At 43.3% G+C, this 26,455-nt stretch overlaps 1 protein-coding gene across 2 annotated transcripts in view; it reads left to right on the forward strand.

Moving 5' to 3' along the window:
• Positions 1-26,455, forward strand: part of SPPL3 (signal peptide peptidase like 3) — a 78,707-nt gene that overhangs the window by 39,331 nt on the left and 12,921 nt on the right. For both annotated transcript variants that reach the window (XM_041003962.1, XM_041003963.1), the window contains 2 exons: positions 8,982-9,059; positions 24,632-24,720. In XM_041003962.1, coding sequence (XP_040859896.1) covers positions 8,982-9,059; positions 24,632-24,720 — 167 coding nt within the window. The remainder of the gene's footprint in view (positions 1-8,981; positions 9,060-24,631; positions 24,721-26,455) is intronic.

A 26,455-nucleotide genomic window follows, 5' to 3' on the forward strand; every position in this document is an offset into this window, starting at 1 on the left:
CTGGCATCCTATGGGTGTCAGTTCAAGTGCTAGCTGCACCACTTCCAATTCAGCTCCCTGCTGATGTGCCTGGGAAAGCAGAGGAACGTAGTCCATGTGATTGGCCCTATACACTCACAAAGGAGACCAGAAGGAAGCTCTCGGTCCGGGCTCCTGGCTCCTGGCTCCTGGCTCGGCCCAGCACTGGCTTCTGTGGCCATATGTGGGGAATGAACCTGCAGATGGAAGATCTCTTTCTCTCCCTCCGCCTATGACTCTGCCTTTCAAATAAATAAAATAAGTCTTTTAAAAAAATAGTATAGAGACTATAGGGGCCAGTGCCATGGCATAGCAGGCTAATTGTGGTGCCAGCACCCCGTAAGGGCACTGGTTCAGGTCCATGCCACTCCACTTCCAGTACAGCTCCCTACTTATGGCTCGGGAAGATAGCAGAGGATGGCTTAAGTCTTTGGCCCCTGCACACATGTGAGAGACCCAGAAGAAGCTCCTGGCTTTGGATCGACTTGGCTCCAGCCATTGCGGCCACTTGGGGAGTGAACCAGCAAATGGAAAATTTCTCTCTATCTGTCCTTCTCTCTACAAAGAAGGACTCCACTTTTCAGATTTAGAAAAATATTTTGTAGGTTAAAATCTAACGAGGATTTGTCTTTTGCTCTATCAGTTTTGCTCTGAAAACATCCTTATGATTGAGGCATAACTCTGCAACCCTAGAATAGAATCCAGTACCCTTTAAGCTACCAATTTTTCATGAGTATAGCTTTGTAAGTTCTATTGATTTTATGAATGTGACACTTTTTGTCAAGGTTAATTTAAAAATCCATAAATAAATCACGCTGGGTTTCTTGTTCTTGCTTTGGTTTCCGATAGTATATTTGTATTGTTTTGTGCCCCTTCCTGGAGCTCTGGATAACAGTTGTTTCATCAAAAGCTTTTTAGAAATGTAAAAGTGGATTAATTCCAGCGAAAGATGCCAGTTGTTGATTCTTAAAACTAAGAGCATTAAATGTTTATTATTGCTAAGGACAGAAAAGTCCTGGTAAACCTGCCATGTGTCAGCACGTGGCACTGAGCAGTCTGCCCCATCCCCTCACTCCCCGCACCCCTGCCCTCCTTCCCCCGGCCACCCACTCCACCCCGCATCTGCATTTGAGTCCAGACTCTCACTTGGAAACCTTGGAAGGCGTCCCCTCTCACATGTAACTTTGGGAGTTGCACTGGCACAGCATGGTAATACAAAGTAGTAGAAAGACGTTCCATTTAATGGTGTTGGGCACATAATAAATGCATTAAATAGTGTGATACTTCAGACTAGAACAGCTGCTTCAGTGTTATCCCTAAAAACTATCAAAATAATTTTTCCTAGTTTCTTCATTTTATGATCCCTTGGCTGAACATTTTATAGTGATTCCAGTGAACAGTAATACAGTAGTGACTTTGGTTATCAACACTTCATTTGCCAGCTAGCATTCATGGAAACTCTGAGATGTGTGTTGTTACCTTCATGTTATCAATGGGGGCATAGAAGCCTGGAAAGATGAAGTCACTTACTCAGGGTCGTCCCGTTGGCACAGGACAGAGCCAGAATTTGAACCTGTGCTGCCTGCCTGCAGACCTGTGCTCTAGCCTGTTCTGTAGCAGGTGGATGCAGGTGGTCTGACAGGGTGTGCTCAGTGTATTTTCTTGGTCCTATTCTCATTAGGCATTCTTTCTCCTCAGGCTGAGTAGTTGGGTCTGTTTCCATTTGGCCATTATACATGCTATGCCTTCTTCCTAAAGCCAGTCTTGTTTTTTCAACCAGTCTTCTAGAAACCTGCCAGAGTTTACGCTGCCTGGCTCTTTATGTGCATCTTTCTTGAACATCTTTACTTGGCTCATTTATGGAGCACTTCAGACATTCTTTATTTGAAGGGAATTCAGGTGTCTATCTGTTGAGTCAATATCAAATTATGCCTTATGAATTTTATAAGAGTCTTTAACTTTATGAAATTGATATCTGAATTTAAGAAGCTTTTAAGTTGGGATCCTTCCTGAAGTTTCACTTTTCTTTGCACCTGGTCTGACCCCTGATTTCATGCTGAGTAACCCTGCAACTTTCTCTGTAGCCATGATGGAACCCTTCTGGCACCAGTTGTTTTCTAAATCTTCATCGCTCCTCCATTCCATCGTCAATCTCTCTGACCTTTCTGGTCTCAGGAGCAGGAGGTGTTATTTTTTCATCTAGAAAGCTAACCTTTCTTTAGTTTTCTCCAAAAGTACTGCCCACATTTCCCTTCTGTTCTAGTTATCGTTCATCTTTCCTTCTCCAAGAATCTGTTCTGTTTTGAGGGTAGCGCGGGCCTCCCCATCCATAAAGATGAATTGGCAGACTCCCTGGCACCATTCCGTTTCATTCCTAGCTTCCAGTGCGAAGCCTTCATCCTTAGAAAATGATGTAAACTCCCAAAGTGGCATAGGTCCTTGAAAGGCTGAAGGCAGCAGCGCACTGCTGTCCCATGTTAGGAAAGTGGAGTGTCTGGTGCTGTTTGGGCTTGCTGCTTAGGTTAACCTGGGGCCAGATGGAAGTGGTGTGTCTCCAAAGGGTGTTGCCAAGTTGTGTCCAGCTGCCTCTATCACATGAAGCTCCTGATTCTGGATTTTGGTATCTAGTCAGGTGTTCATTGCTGCCAGCAGGCTAAATGATCAGGTCAGGATTTGTCATCACCCATAGAACTTTTAATTCTTGCTCCTCCATTCCTTTTGTCCAGAGCGTTACTAAGTGCCATTGATTGTCTCTTCAAAATACAGATCAGCATTGTATCACCTCCTCTGTTTCCAAGTCGTACGACTTAGGGCTCTGTCACCTCATGCTTACATTACTGTAAGAGCCCTCACTGGCTTCACTGGTTCTAGTTCTTTCTACCCCTTCCATTGACTTAGAGTATTTCCAACCTGTTTAATTTTCCAGAATTAGTACGTGTTACTCTAGGGATTTTACTCCATTGATTAGAAGTACTATTTGTAAATGAGGTTAAATGTATGGATAGAATCTTGACCAACCTTGATTGCTAGTAGCCCTGATTTAATCCATTCATTAAGCAGAAGCAGAAGTCTTGGGACGTCATAGAAGGGTCTACTCTTGTAAGAAATAACTGAAAAACTAACCAGGGCAGCTGGTTAGCCTTATTTATTTTTATTGCAAAGGCAGATACACAGAGAGGAGGAGAGACAGAGAGGAAGATCTTCTGTCTGGTGATTCAGTCCCCAAGTGACCGCAACGGCTAGAGCTGAGCCGGTCCAAAGCCAGAAGCCAGGAACCTCCTCCAGGTCGCCCACACAGGTGCAGGGTCCCAAGGCTTTGGGTCGTCCTTGACTGCTTTTGCAGGCCACAAGCAGGGAGCTGGATGGGAAGTGGGGCAGCCAGGACACGAAACAGCACCCATATGGGATCCCAGAGCACACAAGGCAAGGACTTTAGCACTAGGCTACAGTGCCAGGCCCCAAGTTCTTGTTTTAATAAGATCCATATTTCATTATTAAGCTAAGATACATGTTTTTCCCCTTAAAATATGAGGAAATGTGGGAAAGGGTTATTGTGGGCATCATAATAGACAGTTTTATTTAGATTAATGATTAAATTTTTTTATTAGATTAGTTCAGCCTATTCCCATGAACGGAACGTGTGTAGCATCTTCCTAAATGCAAGTGATTTTTCTGCATGTGATATTTGAGCCCAGAAATCTTGGATAGAAAAATAAAAGTTACTGTTTATTTTGACACCAGCAAACCTAGCATCCCATCTGAGTGCCAGTTAGAGTCCCAGCTGCTCCACTTACAATTCAGCTCCATCCCTACTCAGGCCTGGGGAAGCAGCAGAATTTGACTCCAGATGTGGACCTTGCCACCAACAAAACCTTAATGGCTTTGGCCTGGTCCAGGACCAGCTGTTGAAGCCATTTGGGAAGTGAACCAGTAGATGGAAGATCTTTGTTCTATCTTTTAAATAAATAAGTGTTAAAAACTTTTTATATCTGATGGGGCTAGCACTGTGTGCCTGGGGCTTGTAGATATAGGCAGGGATGTGGTTCTCAAAGTGTGGCCTGTAGATCCCTAGAGGGTTCTGAGGTTTTTTTCCAGGAGCACTGTTGTTTGTTTTGAATTTAAGGATTAATTAATTAGTTTATTTATTTGACAGAATTAGAGGAGAGCCAGAGAAATCTTTCACCTGCTGGCTCATTTCCCAAATGGCTGCAACTGCCAGAACTAACCTCGTCTGAAGCTGGGAGCCAAGAGTTTATTCTGGATCTCCCACATGGGTGCAGGAGCCCAAGCATTTGTTCTCTGCTGCTTTCCCAGGTGTATTAGCAGGGAGCTGGTTTGGAAATAGAGCAGCCGGGACTTGATCCGGTGCCCATACTGGATGCCAGTGTGAAAAGGCAGAGGATTAGCCCGCTACACCGTGGCCCTTACATGGGGGTGGGAATGGGCATTTGACCTAGCGGTTCAGATACCAGCATCCCATATCCAAGTGCGCGATTTCAAGTTGCAGCTCTACTGCTGCTTCACCTTCCTGTTGATGCACAGCCCTGGAGGGCAGCAGGCTGCTTCAGATTCTTACCGTGTGGAAGGCCTGGGTCGGCCCAGCTCTGACAGCCGTCGGCATGTAAGGGGTGATCAGATAGAGGAGTTTGTGAATCCCTCCCTCCCTCCTTTCATGCTCTCTCGCGCATCCCTTTCAAATAAATTTGAATTAGTGCAGTTATTTTAAATACTACAAAAATTATCATATTTTCATTTTTGCATTCCTTTTTCTCATGGTGAGAAAGCAGGAATGGGATAAATGTTGTACTCTCATATGAATCAGGCAGTGGCTTAATACTGAGCTGTGTTAGTCATCATGTTCTTTACCAAGTACATTGTTGGTGTTTTGTGGGGATTTTTTTGGTGTATGTTTAAGACTTACTTATGGGGCCCGGCACGGTGGCGCAAGTGGTTAAAGGTCCTCGCCTCGCACGCCCGGGATCCCATATGGGCGCCGGTTCTAGTCCCGGCAGCCCCGCTTCCCTTCCAGCTCCCTGCCTGTGGCCTGGGAGAGCAGTCGAGGACGGCCCAGGGCTTTGGGACCCTGCACCCGCGTGGGAGACCCGGAAGAGGCTCCTGGCTTCGGATCGGCATAGTATCGGCCCGTTGCGCTCACTTGGGGAGTGAATCATCGGACGGAAGATCTTCCTCTCTGTCTCTCCTCTCTGTATATCTGCCTTTCCAATGAAAAAATAATAAAAATAAATCTTTAAAAAAAAAAAAAAAAGACTTACTTATGTACGCAATGTAATGTATGTATATACGTATTTGTGTGAAAGAGAGCGATCTTCTATTTGCTGCTTCACTCCCCAGATGACTGCACCAGTCAAGGCTGGGCCAGGATGAAGTCATGAGCTTATTTCCGGTCTTTCATTGTGGGTGGCCATCCTCTACGACTTTCCCAAGAGCATTAGCATGAGGCTGGGTTGGATGTGAAGCAACTGGGAATCAAACCAGTGCCTGTATGGGATATTGATGTTGCTTTACCTGCTAGACCGCAGCGTCAGCATTTTGTTTGGGTTGTTTTATTCCTTTTTTTTTTTTTTATGTCACTTTTACTTATGGTGGTCTTGATGAAGCAGTGAAAGTTTCCTTTAAGTGGCTCCATTTTCAGGTCAAGCCATTTCTGCTGCACTAGCATCCCATGTGAGTGCTGATTTGAGTCCCACCGGCTTTTCTGTGTTCAGCCTGTCTCCCTGATGCCAGACACAATGCAGCAGAGACATGGAGGCAGAGCTTTTTAAAAAGTTTCCTTTGGGCCCGGAGCTGTGGCCTAGTGGCTAAGTCCTCACCTTGAACATGCCAGGATCCCATATGGACATTGGTTCTAATCCTGGCTGCTCCACTTCCCACCCAGCTCCCTGCTTGTGGCCTGGGAAAGCAGTCGAGGACAGCCCAATGCTTTGGGACCCTGCACCTGCGTGGGAGACCTGGATGAATGAATGAATACAATAAGCCTATCACACACATAAAAGCAAAAAGAACAGAGCATATCTGACTGTTAAAATCTGAGTTCTGAAGTGAAAATCAGAATTTTAGAGAATGAATGTCTGTCACAGGGAGCCTCAGGAGTGACAACAGCAGGTGTCATCTTTGCAGACACTGTGTAGTGAAAAGTGACAGTATCTGGAAGAGCTACAGAACTCTGTATACCTTCCAGGTTACAGTGCCATAGGCAGAAGATCCATCCCGCTCTTAATGTAATATAGCAAAAATGGTCCAATGCGGCCCAAAGCTTTGGGACCCTGCACCCGCGTGGGAGACCCGGAAGAGGCTCCTGGCTTCGGATCGGCATAGCATCCATTGCACTCACTTAGGGAGTGAATCATCGGACGGAAGATCTTCCTCTCTGTCTCTCCTCTCTGTATATCCACCTTTCCAATAAAAAAATAATAATAATAAAAATAAATCTTTTTAAAAAAAATGGTCCAATGATAGGGTTTCAGATTCCACATTGCAAAGAACCTTGAAGAAGTTACAACTTGTTGAATTTCTTGTTGTATCATATCAAGAAAGACTATCCTTGGTGATTTAGAAAAGTTGTTAAATTCCTCCCTGGGCCCGGCGTGATAGCATAGTGGTTAAAGTCCTCGCCTTGAGCGCACCTAGATCCCATATGGGCGCCAGTTTGTGTCCAAGTGGGCTCGCTTCCCATCCAGCTCCCTGCTTGTGGCCTGGAAAGCAGTTGAGGATGGGCCAAAGCCTTGGGACCCTACACCCGCGTGAGAGACCTGGAGGAAGTTCCTGGCTCCTGGCTTCGCACCGGCTCAGCGCCAGCAGTTGTGGTTACTTGAGGAGTGAATCAATGAATGGAAGGTCTTCCTCTCTGTCTCTCCTTCTCTTTGTGTATATCTGACTTTCTAATAAGAAAAAAAGTAAGTTGCAAAAACATGAAAGAATGCCCTTGTCTCACTAAACTTTGGTGTTTTTTGGAAAATACAGTTGTTTTTCTTTTAAAAAATATTTACTAACGTAATGGGCTTGTATATGTTAACAAATAATTTTTTTTAAAGATTTATTTTTTATTATTTTTTCATTGGAAAGGCGGATATACAGAGAGGAGAGACAGAGAGGAAGATCTTCCGTCCGATGATTCACTCCCCAAGTGAGCGCAACGGCTGATGCTATGCCGATCCGAAGCCAGGAGCCTCTTCTGGGTCTCCCACACGGGTGCAGGTTCCCAAAGCTTTGGGCCGTCCTCTGCTGCTTTCCCGGGCCACAGGCAGGGAGCTGGAAGGGAAGCGGGGCTGCCGGGATTAGAACCGGCGCCCATATGGGATCCCGGGCATGCTAGGCGAGGACCTTAACCACTTGCGCCACCGCGCCGGGCCCAACAAATAATTTTTAACTTTTCAAGTTTAAACTTCCGGTGCAAGTATGATAAATATCATTAATTATAATCCACGTGAGCAGCAGGTCTTTGGAATCCTCAACTTTAAGAGTGTAAGTGGTTTTACAACCAAAAAGTTTGAAAAGTGCTGGCCTAAGGCTGTGTCTGCAGAGCTGGCATGGTGGTTGTTTGGCTTGCTGGGTGGACAAGAATGCTTTCATTGTGTAGCTAGAAGGCTGACACACACAGCATGCTGCGCACAGTACTCTCTGTGTCTTCGTTTGGCATGATTTTTAGCAGGGTATGTGTTATAAGCACTTGCTGATAAAGCAGCTAGAAATAGATGTTTGTAGAACAGTTACTAAAATCCAGCATGGCTCTACAAAATCTCAGTGCGTATAACCTTGTAGATGAGGGAACTTTCTGGTAGCTTTTATTACTCAAAGGTGTGCAGTTATAAAATTAGCAGTTTTCGTAATAACTCAGCAACTGACTTATATATACTTATATCACTTGGCAAAATCTTCCATTCTGCTTTCAGTACATTTGGCGAGCCTGGTCTTGGCAGATCTCAAATGCATGTGTTCGGTTTCTTTCTGTGTTTCAGTAAGGATTCCTTTATTTCAGATAACAGGAAGTCAGTGTCCTCCGTGTCCATCTAGAGCTGTAGAACAGACAGCTCAGCAGGAGGGCCTGAGAGGAAGCACAGTCTGTTGGTGTTTTGGTAGGAGAGGCTGTGAAATAACATAGTGGGTCCTTAGTTTCCTTGAATTGCCAGGCTACCCAGCATTTTTTTCTGGATTACCTCCTTTTCCCTCTCTTCTCATCTATCTACATTTTACCATGGGTCTCCACTCCAGAGCTCAATTCTCGTAGTGAAACCCTGATCCTACTTTGCTTCCTCATGTGGACAGAGAACAGGCTAGAGGCTCAGACCCTCTTCCTTCTATCGTGACCGGCAGGGAAGATCTTAGATGTTTCTGAAGTTGCTCTGTCCATTTTTGAATGCGCTTGTGAAGTAGGTGACAGTGTGCCTACTTAGCAGACAGAGAGTGGCGTAGACACACAAGTTAAAACAGTGTGTCTGACAGAGGAAGAAAAAGAATTTGTGGGTTAGCTTCTAGATAGGCCTTTTTTTTTGAGTGACTGGAGAAATATCTCCCGGTTGGTTGAGTAAAGGATCAGAAGAAATGCTGACATGAAAGGTCTAATGTAGAAACCTGAAGGAGAGAGATGCAGACTTCACTCCGTCACAGGCAGCGTCTGGGGCATCATTGCGGTTCAGCTGTAAGCCAGTGAACGTCAGCTCACTGAGCGCCGTTGTGGTGTGGCACCCTGGTAAAATCGGGAGGATGTTACAGACGTGCTTGAGTGTCATCTGGAGTTAGCATTGGTATTTAACATCCTGTAACTTACTACTAATAGCTACAAAGCTATCCATTTATTCTTTGTATTCACCTAGCAGATTTTACAGTTTTCTGTTCTTAAAGACAAAGACCGAACATAGCGGACTGTAGTGCTGAGCTCCGTTAGCCAATGTGTAGGGTCTGTGAGGCTGAGCCGCTCTGACTGTACTGTTCTCTTGTTTCTCTAGGGCCTACTCCCTGGTGGATTCCAGTCAAGTGTCTACATTTCTGATATCCATTCTTCTCATAGTGTATGGGAGTTTCAGGTAAGATGTTCTCCAACGGGATGAATTTCTGCTGAAGGTGGGAGACTCACTGCTCTGACATGTTTGGCATCAAAATATCTTACTCTACGAACAGACACAAGACTTTGCCAGGACATTGCAATGGAATGGAATAATTGTAATATTTGTTCTTTAGTTGGCTACTGATAGCAGTACTTGGCTTTTGTTTATGACTTTAGCATGTAAATACAAACATGCATAAACTAATTGTTTAAGATGCTGAGCTGAAAATAACTCAACTCTGAGAACTCAGAGTTAAGGAAAGGGTGATTGACAGTAATTTTGAGTTGTCAAATTGGAGGATTGGACTTTTTAGTTACTGCTTATCTTTTGTATATGTACTGCTTATTAAAAATATGTAGTAACAGGGCACACTTAAAATAACTGATGGAATTGTAACTCCTTATGAAGGAATGTACTGTTGTGACTGTATGGGGAAAATCAGTCAGGGGTGACAATTGGGGGGAGGGGAATCAAAGATTCTGTACAGAATCTCAAATCTATATAGAGTTGTACTGAAAAATTCAAATTTTTTAATGAGAATTTTTAAAGATGTAGTAAAATAGAATTATTAACAATTTATGTAGTGAACAGAAATTTCATGTTTTGTTCTTCTTAAGTAAAAATAAAAGTTAGTTTCAAAGTTTTAGGAGATACACAAAGGCAAAGGAAATACAATAAAGCTATACCCAAGAAGCTAATAAAATTCTTTTTCCTATCATAAATTAATTTTTAAAAGACAGGGTATATCCTTATGGAAATTTATATTTTTCTTAATGAAAAAGCATTAACATGGGTTGAACCACATGAAATGAAGGATGGCTGATACTTTGATTCCTGCCGTTTGCCATGGATCCTCTCTGCTGCCCGTGGGGTTGCTGATGCGGGTCCTGGTGTGAGCCGCCTCCTTCCAGGCAGCACAGGAAGGAGGGGGAGAACCAAAGATTCACCCACTTGGTTTCCTTCCCATGTTCCAGAGCTGAAAGGAACATTGCAGGGCTGATGCATTTAAAAATGGAAATGTGAGGGGAAAAAATTTGAGATTTATTTATGTGTATGAAAATCAGAGAGAGAATCTTCTATCCACTACCTCACTGTCCAGATGGCAGCAGTAGCCAGGGCAGGCCGGGCTGAAGCCAGGAACCAGGAGCTTCCACCAGGTCACTCACTCGGGTAATGGGGCCCAAGCTCTTGGGCCATCCTCTGCTTTTTCCGTACCGTTAGCGGGGAGGTGAATGTGGAGCAACCAGGATATGAACTGGTGCCCATATGGGATGCCAGTGTTAGAGACGGCAGCATTACCTGCCATGTCATATGACATCAACTCCTGGAAAAATTGACAACGTGAAAAGGAGTGATGATGCCAACTGAGATACCCAGGTGTAGGATTTTGAACTATCCCTGATTATACAGGTTGAATATCTCTTACCTGAAATGCTTAGGTCATATATTTTACAGTTTATTGGATTTTGGAATATTTGCATAGATTTTACCAGTTAAACATCCCTAATCTGGAAACTCTTAGTACTCCAAAACAGTAACTGTGAGGATCAGTGTTAGCACTCACCAAATTTGATTTTTCAGATTAGATATCTGTGGGAATCTGTGGTCTGTGCCTGTGTGTTGGAGGTGCTTTTCATGCTTCCCTCCAACATGTAGTGCAAGTGAAATGCTATGGTGTTTGTAGAATAGATATTTAAAAAGCGGATTACTGGGCCCAGCACAATAGCATAGTGGTTAAAGTCCTCGCCTTGAGTGCACCGGGATCCCATATTAGCACCGGTTCTAATCCCCACAGCCTTGCTTCCCATCCAGCTCCCTGCTTGTGGCCTGCAAAAGCAGTGGAGTACATCCCAAAGCCTTGGGACCCTGCACCCATGTGGGAGACCTGGAGGAGGCTCCTGGCTTCTGACTTTGGATTGGTGCAACACCGTTGTGGTCACTTGGGGAGTGAATCATCAGACAGAAGATCTTCCTCTCTGTCTCTCCTTCTTGCTGTATATCTGACTTTGTAATATAAATAAATCTTTAAAAAAAAAAAAAGGTGAATTTCTAACACATGGCTAGGGACTCCTCAGATTCTCAACAAATCTTAGGGAGATCAAACCACAGGAGTTAGAACCTCCTCAATGTAATCTTGATATTTTGTATCACTACTCTTGAGGGTTTTTTTTTTTTTTACCCTGAAAGGTTTTTCCTTCTTCAATATATTATATGTCAACATTTCAGAAGAATTTGCAGTTAAAAACTAGGAGGAGGAGTATGGCGGGTTAAGCTGCCACTTAGAACGCACCCACATCCCATGTCAGAGCGCCATTTCCACTTTGAGCTTCTCCACTTTCCGTCTGATTTCCTCTCTGTTCTCCTGGGAAGCAGCCAGATGAAGGCAGAAGTACCCGAGTTTCTGCCTCCCCCATGGGAGACCAGGGTGGAGTTACACAGTGGTCCACTCTCTCCCCCTCCATCCCAGCCTGCTTAAAGTAGGTGAAAGTAATGAGCATTTAAAAAAAAGGAATGTTAAAAACAGCATCATTCACAGTCAGAACCACGAGAGCAGACTAGATGTCAACCAGAGCGTGGGTAAATTATAATCATGTTCATAAGTGAAAATGAGTGAACCACGGCTTTCACAGACAGCATGGATGATCCTCACACAAATACTGGGTGAAACAAGCCAGACACACACCAAACACCTCATTCAGTGCAGAAAAAGTTCAAATCAGTAAATTAGTGAATCTTTAAAAACAGAACCAAAATAATCTGTTTGCCCGCTGCCTTAATATCACTTGCATTGCCGCAAAATTAATTGTTTAATTCATAAAAGCATTCCTTTGTAAAATACTTGCATTGAAAAAGCTTAATGAAATGTAATGGCTATCTACAAAAAAAAATTATTTTGATTGTTATATTCCCACCATACTTTGTGTCTGCCCACACCTCATGTAGCACCTATATTAACTTAAAAAATAAGCTTTATTTATTTTTATTGGAAAGGCACATTTACACAGAGAAGGAGAGAAAGGCAGAGATCTTCATCCACTGGTTCACTCTGTAAATGGCGTCAGCAAGAGCTGATCCAAAACTGGGAGCCAGGAGCCTCCTCTGCGTCTCCCACAAAAGTACAGGATCCTAAAGACTCTGTTGCTTTCCCAGGCCACAAGCTGAGTGCTGGATGGAAAGTGCAGCAACTGGGACACAAACCAGCGCCCATAGACCATGCTGACACTTACAGGCTTAGGGCTAGTTAGTTGAGCCATCATGCTGGATCCCAGTGAAGATTATATAGTCATAGTATAATGTTCCTTTGTGCTACTGTAATTTCACTTTCATTGGATGTTTGGGTTGTTAACAGCAACCATCTCCTATAAAAAAGAATAGTGGTTTTATTTGAACTATACTCAGGAGACAAATATCTTGAAATACTTTTCTGGAGACTATAAACTGGCTTACTGCACATAACCACTTTGTTTTACCGAAGGGCTGTACAGGGTTAGGATTAGGCATGTTTTAAATAAGACTTTGTGTAGCAAACGTACCAGAGACTTCTGTAAGTGGAAAATCTTCTGATGAACTTCATGTTGACAGATGAGGAAACGGTGGCCCAACAAGATGGCAGGACATAACAACTGTTACGTAACTAGTCGGCAAGGAGCTCAGAGTTGATGCAGTTCTGGAGACTTCTGGTCCAGAACCCTGTCATGAGCCATTTTCTAGAAAAAATAAATTGCTATGCCTTTAATTATGCATTTAAATTGAATATGTTAGTAAATGTTTCTTCCTCTTCTTTTTTCTGGAAGAGATTAGATGAAATTGTGTCATTTCATCTTCACTATTTGGTGGACTGCACTAGTGAGACCATGTCAAGGTCAGCTTTTCTTTGTGACAGCTTCTGTATTGTTTTTCTGCTTGGTTCACCTTTTTTTGCTTGTCTTGTTTTCTGCTGCAGTTAAGTGTACACAACATAAGATGTATAGGTTAGTGACAGATAAGGGCTTTCTTAAACATGCGCCCATTTTGGCAGAGTTGATTACATTTCCTTGTGATGAGGGCTAAAAGGATGGGGGACGTCTGTTGCTGGGCCTGTTGACCGCTTGTTTAGCTTCTTAGGTGAAATGTCTACTCTGATTTCTGCCTCCTGATTAGCAAATATTTCACCCTTTTCTCCCAGTCTCTAGTTTGCCTTTTCATTTTCTTAGTGTTATCTTTTGAGGTCTGCACGTTTTTAATTTTGATGATTTCCTAAATTATGGCTCACTCTTGGTGGTGTGCCACAGAACTCTGACCCATGGGCGCAGGGGTTTCTTCTTCTGCATTGAATAAACTTGTGGTTTTAAGACAAGTGATTCATTTGAGTTCATTTCTATGGATGACGGAGGCACAAATCTAAATTCATCTTTATGCATGTGAGTATCCAGTGTCAGCACTGTCTGTTGAAAAGACTTTTATTCCATTATGCCACTGAATTGGTTGGGCACCATTGTCAAAAATCAACTGCCCATCAAAACACCAGACTCCCCTTTCTCTGTTGCTCTGTGTGTCTTTGTGCCAGTACCAGCCAGTGTGGAATAAGCTGAAACTGACTAGTGTGAATCCTACAGCTTGATTCTTTTTCAGATTTGTCTTGTGATTCTGGATCCTTCGATTTTTTCAAGTTTAGATTCAGCTGATCAATTTCTGCTTTCCTTACTCCCAAAGAAAAAAGAAACCTTCCCCCTTAAAAAGCTGCTTGAAATTTTAATTGGCATCTGGGATAGAAAGCTGTCTTAATATTAACCTTCCAGTACATTAACCTGGAATATTTTCTTAGTTTAAATCTTTAAATTATCTTAGTAGCATTTTATAATTTTCAGTATAAAAATTTCACTCACTGTGTTAAACCTCTTCCTAAGTACTGTGTTCTTGAGATGTTGTTTTTAGTAGAACATGTGTCTCAGTTTCAATTTTGGATTGTTCATCACTAAGGAATTCCATGCCACACTTTGTTCTGTGTTGATCCTGTATACGGTGGCTTTGCTAAGCTGACCTAGTAGTGTCTGTATTTGTGTGTGGATTCCTTAGGTTTTTCTATGTTTAGGATGCGGTGTTCAGAAGGTAGACAGTTTTGCTTCTTCCTTTTGAATCTTTCCTTCTCCCTTTGTCTCCCCTGTCTGCCCTTCGTTGTAGCTTAGAGCCCCCAGTGCAGTGTGACTAGCAGTGACAAGCACACACATCCTTCCTTGCTTTGCTCTTTTCTGGAAGGGAAAGCCTTTGCCGATGAGAATCAGGTCAGATTCCTGCCTTTCATGGATGTCCTTTAACAGGTTGACTTATTACGTTTGGATTTTTGTCATGTTTTTATGTAATTTTTGAGATATACACATATGACTTTTGTTCATTATGTTAACATAGCATATTACTAAGTATTGAATTTTTAAGTCAGCCTTACATTCCAGTGTAAGTAAATCCATTTAGTGTATGTGTGAGATTATTTTTAAAATTTATTTGAAAGGCAGGTAGCAGAAACAGAGATCTTCCATTCACTAGCCCACAGCCCCAAATAGCTGCAACCACTGGGAGTGTGCTTGTCTAGAGCAAGAGCTGGGAACTCAGTCCAGGTCTCCACGTGGAGGCAAGGACCCACTGCCTTGAGCTCCACCTGCTGCTTCCCAGGGTGTGCATTAGTGGGAAGCTTGGATTAGGAGGCAAGATCACACCCACACACTCCCCGCACATGATGCAGGTAATCTAAGTGGCATCTTAGCCACTGCATCAGATGTCTTTCCCTGTGTAGTCCTTTTCTTGTGGTGCTGGAATTCAGTTAGCTGGCATTTATTAAAGGTTTTTCCATCTGTATTCATGAGCCATCCTCTGCTGCTTTCCCAGGCCACAGTCAGGCTGCTGGATGGGAAGTGGAGCAGCTGGGACACTAACCGGGGCCCTTGCCTAATATTAATCATTCTGTAATCATTCTGTGGTTGCATGTGGAAGTATTTTTTTTTTAAAGATTTATTTTTATTATTTTTTCATTGGAAAGGCGGATATACAGAGAGGAGAGACAGAGAGGAAGATCTTCCGTCCGATGGTTCACTCCCCAAGTGAGCGCAACAGGCCGATACTATGCCGCTCCGAAGCCAGGAGCCTCTTCCGGGTCTCCCACGCGGGTGCAGGGTCCCAAAGCTTTGGGCCGTCCTCGACTGCTTTCCCAGGCCACAGGCAGGGAGCTGGAAGGGAAGCAGGGCTGCCGGGATTAGAACCGGGGCCCATATGGGATCCCGGGCGTGCAAGGCGAGGACCTTTAACCACTTGCGCCACCGCTCCGGGCCCTGGAAGTATTTTTAATTACTAATTTTGTTTCTTTACTTCCTACAAGACCTTATAGATTTTCTTTTTTGAGTCAATTTTGTGTCTGTCTAGAATTTTAATTTCATCTAATTCTTTTTCAGTTGCTGACATCAGTTTTTATGCTTTTCTCTTACAATCCTTTTAATTTATAATGGTAATCTGTATCTTTTCTTGGTAAAGATTTATTAATTTTAATGTTCTTTTCGAAGAACCAACTTTTAGTTTTGTAAATTCGTCTTTTTCTATTTTGGGTTTCATTTGTTGTTGCACTAATCTTTATTCCTTCCGTCCTATGCCAACTTTGACTTTAGTGTGCACTTCTTTTTCTTCAGTTCCTTCGGGTAGAGATTCCAGTTACTGATTTGAAACTTTTTAAAACTTCGGTTTAAAATGTTTATTGTTTTTTTATCCTTTTGAAAAGCAGAGCAACAGCGAGAGAGCTAGATAAAGAGCTAGTCAGCACTGAGCCAAGCCAAAGCCAGGCTCCCAGACATCCTTTCTGGTCTCCCATGTAGGTGGCAGGGCCCAGAGCACTTTGGCTGTCATCCACTGCCTCCGAGGATGCATTACCAGGAAGCTAGATTGGGTGCAAAGGAGCTGGGAACAGAGCCAGCACGCTGGTGTGGGATGTGAGTGTCCAGGATGGCAGCTGACTCACCGTACCACATGTCCACTTACCTCCAAACAAGGCTGGCCTTCCTGTGTTACTTAATGATGACACCTGTCTGTCCTTACTTTCTCTTTCCAGCTAACCAGAAATTTTAAAAGAGGGGAGGGGAATGGATCACAAAGTTATTCATCTAATTAGCATGTCCCAGCAAAGCATTACAAGAGTGAAAAACATAAACTAAAGATAAATGAAAGCAATTGAAAGGGACTATTCTGATGGCCTGGTAGACTGAGGCTGGTGTAGAATTAGCTTCTTTTTGGCAAGATGAAGTTTGTTCCATTAGGAGTCATGGATGAAGAAATGCAGGTTTGGAACAATTCTCAAAAGAAACCCAAAAAAAGATGCTAAATGCATGCACACATTCTCACTCGGTCTCCATATTTTGAGTTGTATTTTGAATCGCTGTATAAACAAATGAGACACTTTTGTGAGTAACGATTAAGGTGTTAAGGAACACACCTGTCCTTTATTTAATGGTAAGGTCAGTTTATTTGCCTAGGCAAAATGGGAAGATAATACCACAGAGATAAAAATTGCATTTTAGATGACTGTTACCCTTCATAATGAAATGATTATCATTATAGTTAGATCAGGTTAACAAGTCTCATTGTGGTTCATTTGTCATGATGTTCTAATGATATGCAAAGTGTTTATTATCTTTTGTCATTCTTTTTTAAATTTTGTCATTCTATGACCATTTCCATCATAAGAAAATGAAGTATAGAAGTTTGAAATGTTCAATAATTTAGAAAGGGATTGTAGTAGTTGTAATATATGTGGACAAGTACTTTATTGGAGAGACAGAGCAAGAAATTTCCCAACTGCTTGTTATTCCGCAAATTCCCACAACCATTGGGAATAGATCAAACCAGACTCAGCAGCTGGAAACCCAGTCCAGGTCTCCCTGTGCGTGGAGGGTCACAGCTCCCTGAGCCATCACTGTTAGTTTCCTAGGAAGAGGTAGTCAGGAGCGAGAACCCAGTAAGTGGCATGCAAGTGTCTGTCTTGTCTTGTTTATTTTGGATACAGGTGTCTTAACCGGCCTCTCAGCCTCCGGGCTAGCACCTACCTTGATTCATTTATGTATGTTCCATGTATTTAAAACACGGAAGAAGAGAAAACTTACCCTTTGATGCGCATTTGACTGAAAGTTCAGCCATATAACATTTTTCTTCACAAGTGAATTCTTCCCTTCATTACAGGATTATCAAAAAATACTTTCTTGAAATGTCAAGATAAAAAAATTCTGATTTGCCTCTTTTCGTATATTCACAATATATTCAGTTTCAGAATTCAAATGTCTGACTTTCAGAAACTAGCATGTTACCACTTCCATTTGGCTTCCTGCAGTTGTTTTTGTTATCCTCTTCAAAAGGATTTTAGGTCATTTGCTAAGTTTTGTAAGTTATAAGATAGGTAAGAAAATTAAAATGGTACCAAAGCGAGGGGAAGTAGAGATTTTGTTTGTTTTTAAAAATGGGGTGGGGCCTGGTGTGGTACCCTTAATGGCTAAATTCTTCACTGTGCATGTTCCACAACTCCATTTGTCACCAGTTCATATTCCAGCTGCTGTACTTCTCTTCCTGCTTGTTGCCTGGGAGGCAGTTGAGGTGGTTCAAAGCCTTATGACTCTGCATTCTCATGGGAGGCCCAGAGGAAGCTCCTGGCTCTTGGCCAGGATCGGGTCAACTCCAGCCATTACAGCTACTTGGGTAGTGAACGAGTGAACCAGCAGAGGGAAAATATTTGTCTGTCTTTCTTTCTTTAAATCTGACTTTCCAATTAAAAAATCTTAAAAAAAAAAAAAACTGAACTAAAAATACTAGCAATGGCTCATAAATACCCTGGTAGAATTTCTAGCAGCCAGATTTAAGAAGGGAGAAATGAAAACCTTTATGTCAAAGGTGCCCTTAGGTAAAAAGAAATCTTCAATTCTAATTCATCAGTTGCAGCTATTCTTGCCAGACCTGTATCGTAGAGGCCTCATAGAGAGGGCAGATGGTCCAGACTTTCATGGAAGGCATCTTAACAAATGTTGGTTCAGTTATAGCACCAGGTATGAGTAGGAGCTGATGGGATTACTGCACCCAAGAGGTCCTTACTGTGAAAGATGGACCAGCTTATATTTTAGAGTATCAGGGCAAGTGACTGACTATTCCTGAATATCAGTCTTGCAATAACAGTTGGCAGTAAGTAGTCCAGACAGGTATGCTGTTTTCCATCCACTGGTTCACTCTCCAAATACCCACAGCAGCTGAGACAAGGCCAAGCCAAAGCCTGGAGCTGGGAGCTCAATCCAGGTCTGCTCGTGTGTGGCCAGGACGCAGCTACTTGAGCCATCACCTGCTGCCACAGGATGCACATCAGCAGAAAGCTGGAGTCAGGACGTATCCCAGGCAGTTAAACCACTGGCCACTCGCTGAGACTGCGATCTTAAGTAGTTCTCAGCTAATACCAAATTTAAACAGGATCATAAAGCTCTTGAACCTGTCCAGCAGTGTTCTCAGCACCCAGTCTCATTCCTCCAGACTTAGGTGCTAGGGTTAAACCAAAGAGATAACTGCCAGCTTTGCAGTCCAGACTAACAAGGTAATGCCAACCAGGAGAAGCTCACCAGTTTGAGTGGCTAAACCCAGGGGAGAGACATGCTAAAAGCGTACCTGTCAATACATCCTGCTGCCACTGGATTCTGTGAGCAGAGCAGCATAACAGGTGTAGTTCTATTTACTCCATTCCTAAATGACCATGAAAAATACATGTCTTCCCAAAGCATTCCTAAGGGAAGACTCACCCTTCATTTTCCACTAACTTGTGACAGGTTCCCAAGAAATAGCACCAGGCCTGGAGCTCAGTTCCTCACAGGGGATGAAATCTGCCATGAGAACACATGAGCTAAAGTCTAAGACGGTGCAGAACTGAAACTGTGTACAGTGTTACAGCAGGAGAAATATGTGCAGAACATTGTTCTGGTTTGTTACAAAACTGATCATACACCCTTGAAAGTGTGTTGCAAGAACCAGGTGCTGAAATAATTCCTATGGGGCCGAGGCAGCAGTTAGTGGACTTTGGCAATTTTTGCTAAAGTTTCTTCCTCCAGTGGCTAGAGAAATGTAAGACCGCCACATGTTACATGTGTGAAGAATGTCTTAGATGCCTGAGTTTGGAGCATAGGTGTTTGGTTCAGCTGCCCTTTCAGACTCCTGCAACACCTTCAGGGTATTGGTTCAAGTCCCAGCTTCACTCCTAGATCTAGCTTCTTTCTAGGACACACCCTGGGAATTAGTAGGTGATGACTCAAGAACTTGGGTCCTTACCACCCACATGGAGTTACTGACTCCCAGATTTTGGCTTGAAGAATCCCCAGCCGTTGTGGACGTTGCGGTAGTGAGTCAGTAGCTGGGAGCTGTCTGTTGCTTCCATGTTTGTCTCCCTTTGCCTCTCTGTTTTGAATGCATAACTAAAATCCAGGTGGGGTTTTTTTGTTATTAAAAGATAAATAATAAAGCCATACACAATAAAGCCAACACATCAGTCCTCATTGTGTTTCAGAAGAGTATTTGAGGGAGTGTACCTCAACCGAAAGTGTTCATTTATGGTCTTACTGGGAAGTTGAAACCCATTCCTCTGTGCTCTCACTGAAACTAAACCAGCCAAATTTCTAGGGACCCAGAGCACAGTGTATCTGCTCGTATGTACACTATGAATTTTCCTAGCCAGGACACATAGCCAGCTGAAGCTTCCTTGGAACTGGAAGCAGAGAAGGGAGTTTTGCACCGAGCATAGAGGTGTGTGACACTACGTGGCATTTGAGGCCACTGTAGAGAGGCAGATTTTTTTTTTATAGAATATTTTTTTTAAAGATTTATTTTTATCATTTTTTATTGGAAAGGCAGATATACAGAGAGGAGAGACAGAGAGGAAGATCTTCTGTCCGATGGTTCACTCCCCAAGTGAGCGCAACGGCCGATGCTATGCTGATCCGAAGCCAGGAGCCTCTTCTGGGTCTCCCACATGGGTGCAGGGTCCCAAAGCTTTGGGCTATCCTCGACTGCTTTCCCAGGCCACAGGCAGGGAGCTGGAAGGGAAGCGGGGCTGCCGGGATTAGAACCGGCGCCCATATGGGATCCCGGGCGTGCAAGGCGAGGACTTAACCACTTGCACCACTGCGCCGGGCCCGAGGCAGATTTTTTAAATCCAGCAGGAGGGTGTGATTTCCCACAGGAGTGAGAAGTTACAAAGTCAGAGCATTGTCAGTGTTCAGAACCTGATTGTTTAAAAGATCTGTCTAGGTACACATCTGCCTCTAGCCAAGATGGAAGTGACAAGGCACTGTTATCATTCCACTCGAAACAAAGAGCCCTAGATGAAATGGTGGGAGCAGTGATTGTCAAGATAGAGTTAATCAGATAGCGAAGGTTGCTGATATAGAGAGATGCTGAGCAGTTTCTCATTATGTGCTGTCCTGAGTCAGTCTCCAGATCACAGAGAAGTCGTTGCTTCCTTCCATGATGGAGGTGGAACCAGGAGCACAGACAGGCTCACTTGGAGTTTATGAAATAGAGAAGAGAGTTGTGAAGACAAAAAAAAACGCAGATCTACAGGTGGACTCTTAGAGGCTTTGGTCAGATAGTGGTCAGTACATGTATATAAGGAAATATCCTAATGTTGAAGGAGAAAACATGTGAAAGGTTTAGAAGGCGAAGTTCCTGACCTCAGCAGCTGTTTAGAAAAACTTAGCATTCACGTGGCATTGGAGTAGGGAATTCGGGAAGATGTTGCAGGAGCAGGCCTTTAGGCTGGCAGTTCAGGTGCCCATCTGCCACATCAGAGTAACTGGCTCTGCCTGCTGAGTCCAGCTTCCTGCTCCATGCAGTCCTGGGAGACAGCACTGATGGCTCAACCCACCGGACTCCTGCCACCCCCCTGGGAGGCCTGGGCTGTGGCCTTGGCCTGTCCTGGTTCTAGACATTTTTTGAGCATTTGAGGAGTAAGCCAGCAGGGAAGAGTGTTCTTTCTCTGTGTGTATGCCTCTCAATAGATAAATAAAATTTAACAGAGTAGTTTGCTCTGGTGGTAGAGAATAATTACCCAAACTACTTACTGCTTCAGATCTGTTGAGTGAATTTTTAAAAAGATTTAGTTTTATTGCAAAGTCAGATATATAGAGAAGAGGAGAGAAAGGAAGATCCTCTGTCTGATGATTCACTCCGCACATGACCACAACAGTTGGAGCTGCGCCGATCTGAAGCCAGGAGCTCCTCCAGGTCCCCCACGTGGGTACAGGGTCGCAAGGCTTTGGGCCGTTCTTGGCTGCTTTCCCAGGCCACAAGCAGGGGGCTGGATGGGAAGAAGTGCATCCGGGACATGAACCAGCACCCAACTGGGATCCTGGCACGTTCAAGGTGAGGACTTTAATCACTAGACCACCGTGCTGGGTCCTGAATGAATTTTCAAAGCAAGGCCTATTGCACTGTTCCCAAATAACAGCATCCCAGATCCAAGCTCAAAATTTACAGGCATATCAAAGTGTTGAGCAGTCATTAACAATATAAAAATACTGAGGGTAAAATTCCAGATGTCCAGCATACAAGCAAAGATCAGACAGGCAGAGAAGAAGGCAGACATAAGCCACGGGGGGGGGGGGGGGGGGGGGGGGAATAATTAAGAGAACCGGCATAGATGTTAGAATTAGCAGAGAAGCATATAAAAACATAACAAAAGATTTAAAATTTTTAGAAATGAAAATAGGACTTTTTAAAAAATACACTGGATTGGATTAGTAAAAATTAGATAACTATAGAAGATGAGGGAATTTGAAGATCTAGTGATAAAAACTATCCAGAATAAAATAAGAAAATACCATGTCTTCATCATGTACAGGACATTATTGAGCATTCATCTGAATATCACAGAGAACCTCCAGTGGCCTCCTACATGAGTAATTGGAGTCCTCAAAATAAAGAAGCTAAAGAAATACCGGCCAAATTTTCCCAATATTGATGAAGCCATTAGCCCACAAGTCTATCAAAAGAATGTTGAAAATAACCGGATGCAGTAAAATATTAATAATATGTAAACTGGGTAAGATGGGACCAGCATGTGGCACAGTGGATTAAGCCATGGCCTGTAGTGCCAGCATCATAGATCTGGGTTGAGTCCTGGCTGTACCACTTCAGTGCAGTTCCTGCTCACGCATTTGGGAAAGCAGTGGAAAATGACCCAGGTGCTTCAAGTTCCTGATTGCTGGCTTCAGCCTGTCCCAGCACTGGCTGTTGTAGCCATCTGAGTAGAACTAGCAAATGGAAGATCACCCTTCTGCTCCTGCTGCCTATCCCAGCCACTCTATCAAATAAATAAAATTTATCTTTTTTTTAAAGTATAGTACAGAGTTCTTAACATAGTATGTAGAAGTAAAATGCACAGCAATCATAGCATAAAGGTTGAGGGGGAATAAACGTCAGTTCATGAGAAAGGCTTTCGTACATGAAGTAGCGTAATATAACTAGAAGACAAACTATTTTTATTTTTTAAATGTTTGTCTTTTAACAGATTTATTTATTTGTATTGGAAAATCAGAATTACAGAGAAAAGGAGTGACAGGGAGAAAGATCTTCCATCCGCTGGTTCATTTCCCCAAGTAACCACAATGGCTGGAGCTGAACTGATCCAAAGCCAGAAGCCAGGAGCTTCTTCCAGGTCTCCCACACAGATGCAGGGTCCTAAGGTTTTGAGCCTTACTATACTGCTTTCCCAGGCCGTAGTAGGGAGTTGGAAGGGAAGTAGAGCAGCCAGGATATAAACTGGCACCTATTTAGGATCCTGGTGCATACAAGGCAAGGACTTTAGCCACTAGGCTACTGTGCCGGGTCCTAAATAATCTTTAAAAGAACCTTTTTATTTTCATATATTGGGAAGGCAGAGTTACAGATCTTCCATATACTGGTTCACTCTTCAGATGCCCTCACCAGCCAGGACAGTGCCAGTCTGGAACTTCATCCAGGTCCCCCATGTCGGTAGAAGGGTCTCAGGCACCCAGCTTTCATGTGCTGCCTCCCAGATTTGTCATCAGGAAGCTAGATTAGAAGCAGGATTTAAACTAGCATCTGATAGGTGATGTAGGCATCCAGGCTGTAGCTTAAACTGCAACAAAGCACTCGTTCTTCTCCCCAGCCTTTTAAAATATGATTTATTTGAAAGGCAAAGTGATGGGGAAAGGATCCTCTGTCGAATGGCTCACTGCCCAGATGGCTGCAGCAAACAGCTGGAACTGAGATCAGCACTGTGATAGAGAACGTGTGTGCCACAAGCAGCACCGACCCCTTGACCGGTGTTCTGAATCAGTCTGACCTAATTGACATTTAGAGAACAACAAAACATGTTCTCATGTGTACATGGGGTATTTTCTAACAGATCATATTTGGGGGTGTAAAATAATCAGTGAATTTGAAAGCACTCAGGACATGGAAAGGATAACCTCTGGTGTCAGAATTAGCTTAGGTTGCCGTAACAAAATATTAACAACTAGGTATCCAGAATTCAGGAAGCAGGAAGTCCAAGATCAAGGTGTCACCATGGATGGGTTTTCAGTTTTACACTCTCACAACAGTGTATGAAAGTTCTGCTTTTTCTATTTCCCTGATGAACAATGATGTTGAATATCTCTTCATGTGCTCGTTGGGGAAATATCTGTTCATCTCCTTTTGTTTTCACATCAGGTTATCTTTATGATTCAATAATTAGTTTTTTAAATATATCCCAATACAAGTTCCTTGTCAAATATCTGATTTACAAGTATTTCATCTGTTTGGCTGCCTTTTCACTTACTATTTACTTGAGAGACAGAGAGCTCTTCCACCTGCTGGTTCACTCTCCAAAATACACCTACAGCCAGGGCTGAGCCAGACCCAAAACCAAGATGCCAGAACTGGAGTTCAACCCTCCAAGTAGGAGGCAGAGACCAGAGTACTTTAGCCATCACCTGCTGCCTCCCAGGATGTACATAAGCAGAAAAACAGATTAGAAGTGAAATAGCTGAGACCCCAGCTGACACTCTAATGTGGGATGCAGTGTCTTAACTGGTACACCAGACACGGTGCCTGCTGACCTCGAATATAAAATCTAGTGTGAAGTCTTCAGTCCCTCTGGTACCTCAGGTAATTCCAGATATGAAATGAACTCCAATCTTACGAAACAGCTGAGGCAGTGTAGAGGGGTGAGCACTCTGCTGCTCCCAGAGGGCACTCGTTGGTACAGCTTATTTACCTGCAGTTGTGTGCTGTGTAAGTCTCAAAATGTGCTTGCCCATCAACCCATGTTTCTCCTTGGAGATTTTTTCTCCTAAGTCCTTAAGGGTGTGCACAGCAATAGTGCTGAAGGATCCAGCCACGTGGCAGTGCTGTCATCTGCACCGTGAACTAACATTGGATGTAACAGCAAAACTGTTTTTCTGAGTTACTCAGATCTTCCTTCCTTCCTGATGTCTTAGCAATTTAAAATATTGTCTCATTACTGTTTAAAATGCTGCTTTCTGAAGCAAACTCACCTGTAAATTTTCCCCCCACAGGTCTCTTAATATGGACTTTGAAAATCAAGATAAAGAAAAAGACAGTAACAGTTCTTCGGGGTCTTTTAATGGCAACAGCACCAACAATAGTAAGACATTTCATGCCGTGTTCCGTAGGATCCTGGCATTTCCCTTGTCCCCTCCCCAGTTCCCTTCCCCCCACCTAGTTCCTCTATATCATTACTAAAATATAGTTCTTCATACACAGTCATATGTCCACCATTGCGGGCATGGACAATGGCAGAAAGTGCAGCATCCTATTGTCAGGATATAGCCACTTAACTTTCAAACCTAGAGTTGTCTTCATTTGATTCTTGCAGTGCCCCTGGTTAGTTCACTGGCCCTAAGGATTTTTTTTTTTAGTGATAATAAAACCTAATTGGTAAATATTTATGTTTATATTTTTAAGTTCAGTCTTAAGTAGTGAATTCTCATGTTCTGCTTTGTTACTCAAACCTCAGTGCTTACTGCGGAACTTATTTCTGAGAAGCAGAACAGACTCATATTTACCTGTTTGGGTCTTCATTTCGCTTCTTGCCTGAGGTTGATAAGTTTGAGGATGTTGATTATAAATTCATTCAGTGACTTCAAAGAGAGCTGCCTGAAATACCTGTAACTGAATAGTATTTGGAGTCTCTCCTGCTTTTAAGCTCTTAGAATTCCTCAAGACAGAGAAGTGTTCTATATGGCAAGGGTTTAGCCTTCATAAGAGATTGAAGAGTAGCAACACAGAGGTTCATAAAGGCATGAGTTTATTGAAAAAACATGGTGCATCTCTGTGGTGGACGTTACATAGCATTGAAGGGATGAAGTACCGTGCCCTGCTACCGGACACACTGAGTTCCTGAAGTTTGTTCCTCTAGTTCTTTTCTGAACTAACATGGAATATTTAAATTCAAAAAAGTACTGAAGTTTTTTAAGAGATTTTGTAGTGCTTGTCTTACAGATGTACACCCTGAAGTGACCCCTTGTCAGGGTCAGTGGATTGGACTGCAGCTCAGGGCAGACTTGCGCAGATGAGTGCTGTTTGTCACATCGATTTTGTTAATCCAAACCTGTGCTGCTCCTGATTGAATTTGGCTCATCTACCAACTGAGTAGTGTGCAGTTTCATTTTCTTTTTTATTATATATATACACAGAGAGGAGGTGAGACAGAGAGGAAGATCTTCCATCTGATGATTCATGCCCCAAGTGACTGCAATGGCCAGTGCTGCACTGATCCAAAGCCAGGAGCCAGGACCCTCCTCCAAGTCTCCCAAGTGGGTGGTAGGGTCCCAAGACTTTGGGCCGTCCCTAACTGCCTTCCCAGGCCACAAATGGGAAGTGGAGCTGCTGGGATTAGAACTAGTGCCTATATGGGATCCTGGGATTCAAGGCAAGGACTTTACCCGCTGGGCCACCGCACTGGGCCCTGCAGTTTCGTTTTATAGAAATATTTAAGGGCCCAGTGCAATGGCCCAAGTGGATAAATCCTTAACTTGCAAGTGCCAGAATCCCATATGGACGTCAGTTCATGTCAGCTCCCTGCTTATGGCCTGGGAAAGCAGCAGAGGATGGCTCAAAGCCTTGGGACCCTGCACCCATATGGAAGATCCAGAGGAAGCTCCTAGCTTCTGGCTTCAGAACAGCTCAGCTTCAGCCATTGTAGCCTTCTGGGGAGTGAACCAGCGAATAGAATACCTTTCACTCTCTCCATCTCTGTTCTCTGTATATCAGGTCTGCCTTTCCCATAAGAAATTAACCTAGAAAATAATAATTTTTATTTCATCAGTTGAGTCCTTCAATGACCCTTTTGCAGGGACAAATTTTAAATATTTTAATAT

This window comes from Ochotona curzoniae, unplaced genomic scaffold (genome assembly GCF_017591425.1).
Source record: "Ochotona curzoniae isolate NIBS_2020 unplaced genomic scaffold, NIBS_Ocur_1.0 scaffold_274, whole genome shotgun sequence".
NCBI lineage: Eukaryota > Metazoa > Chordata > Mammalia > Lagomorpha > Ochotonidae > Ochotona > Ochotona curzoniae.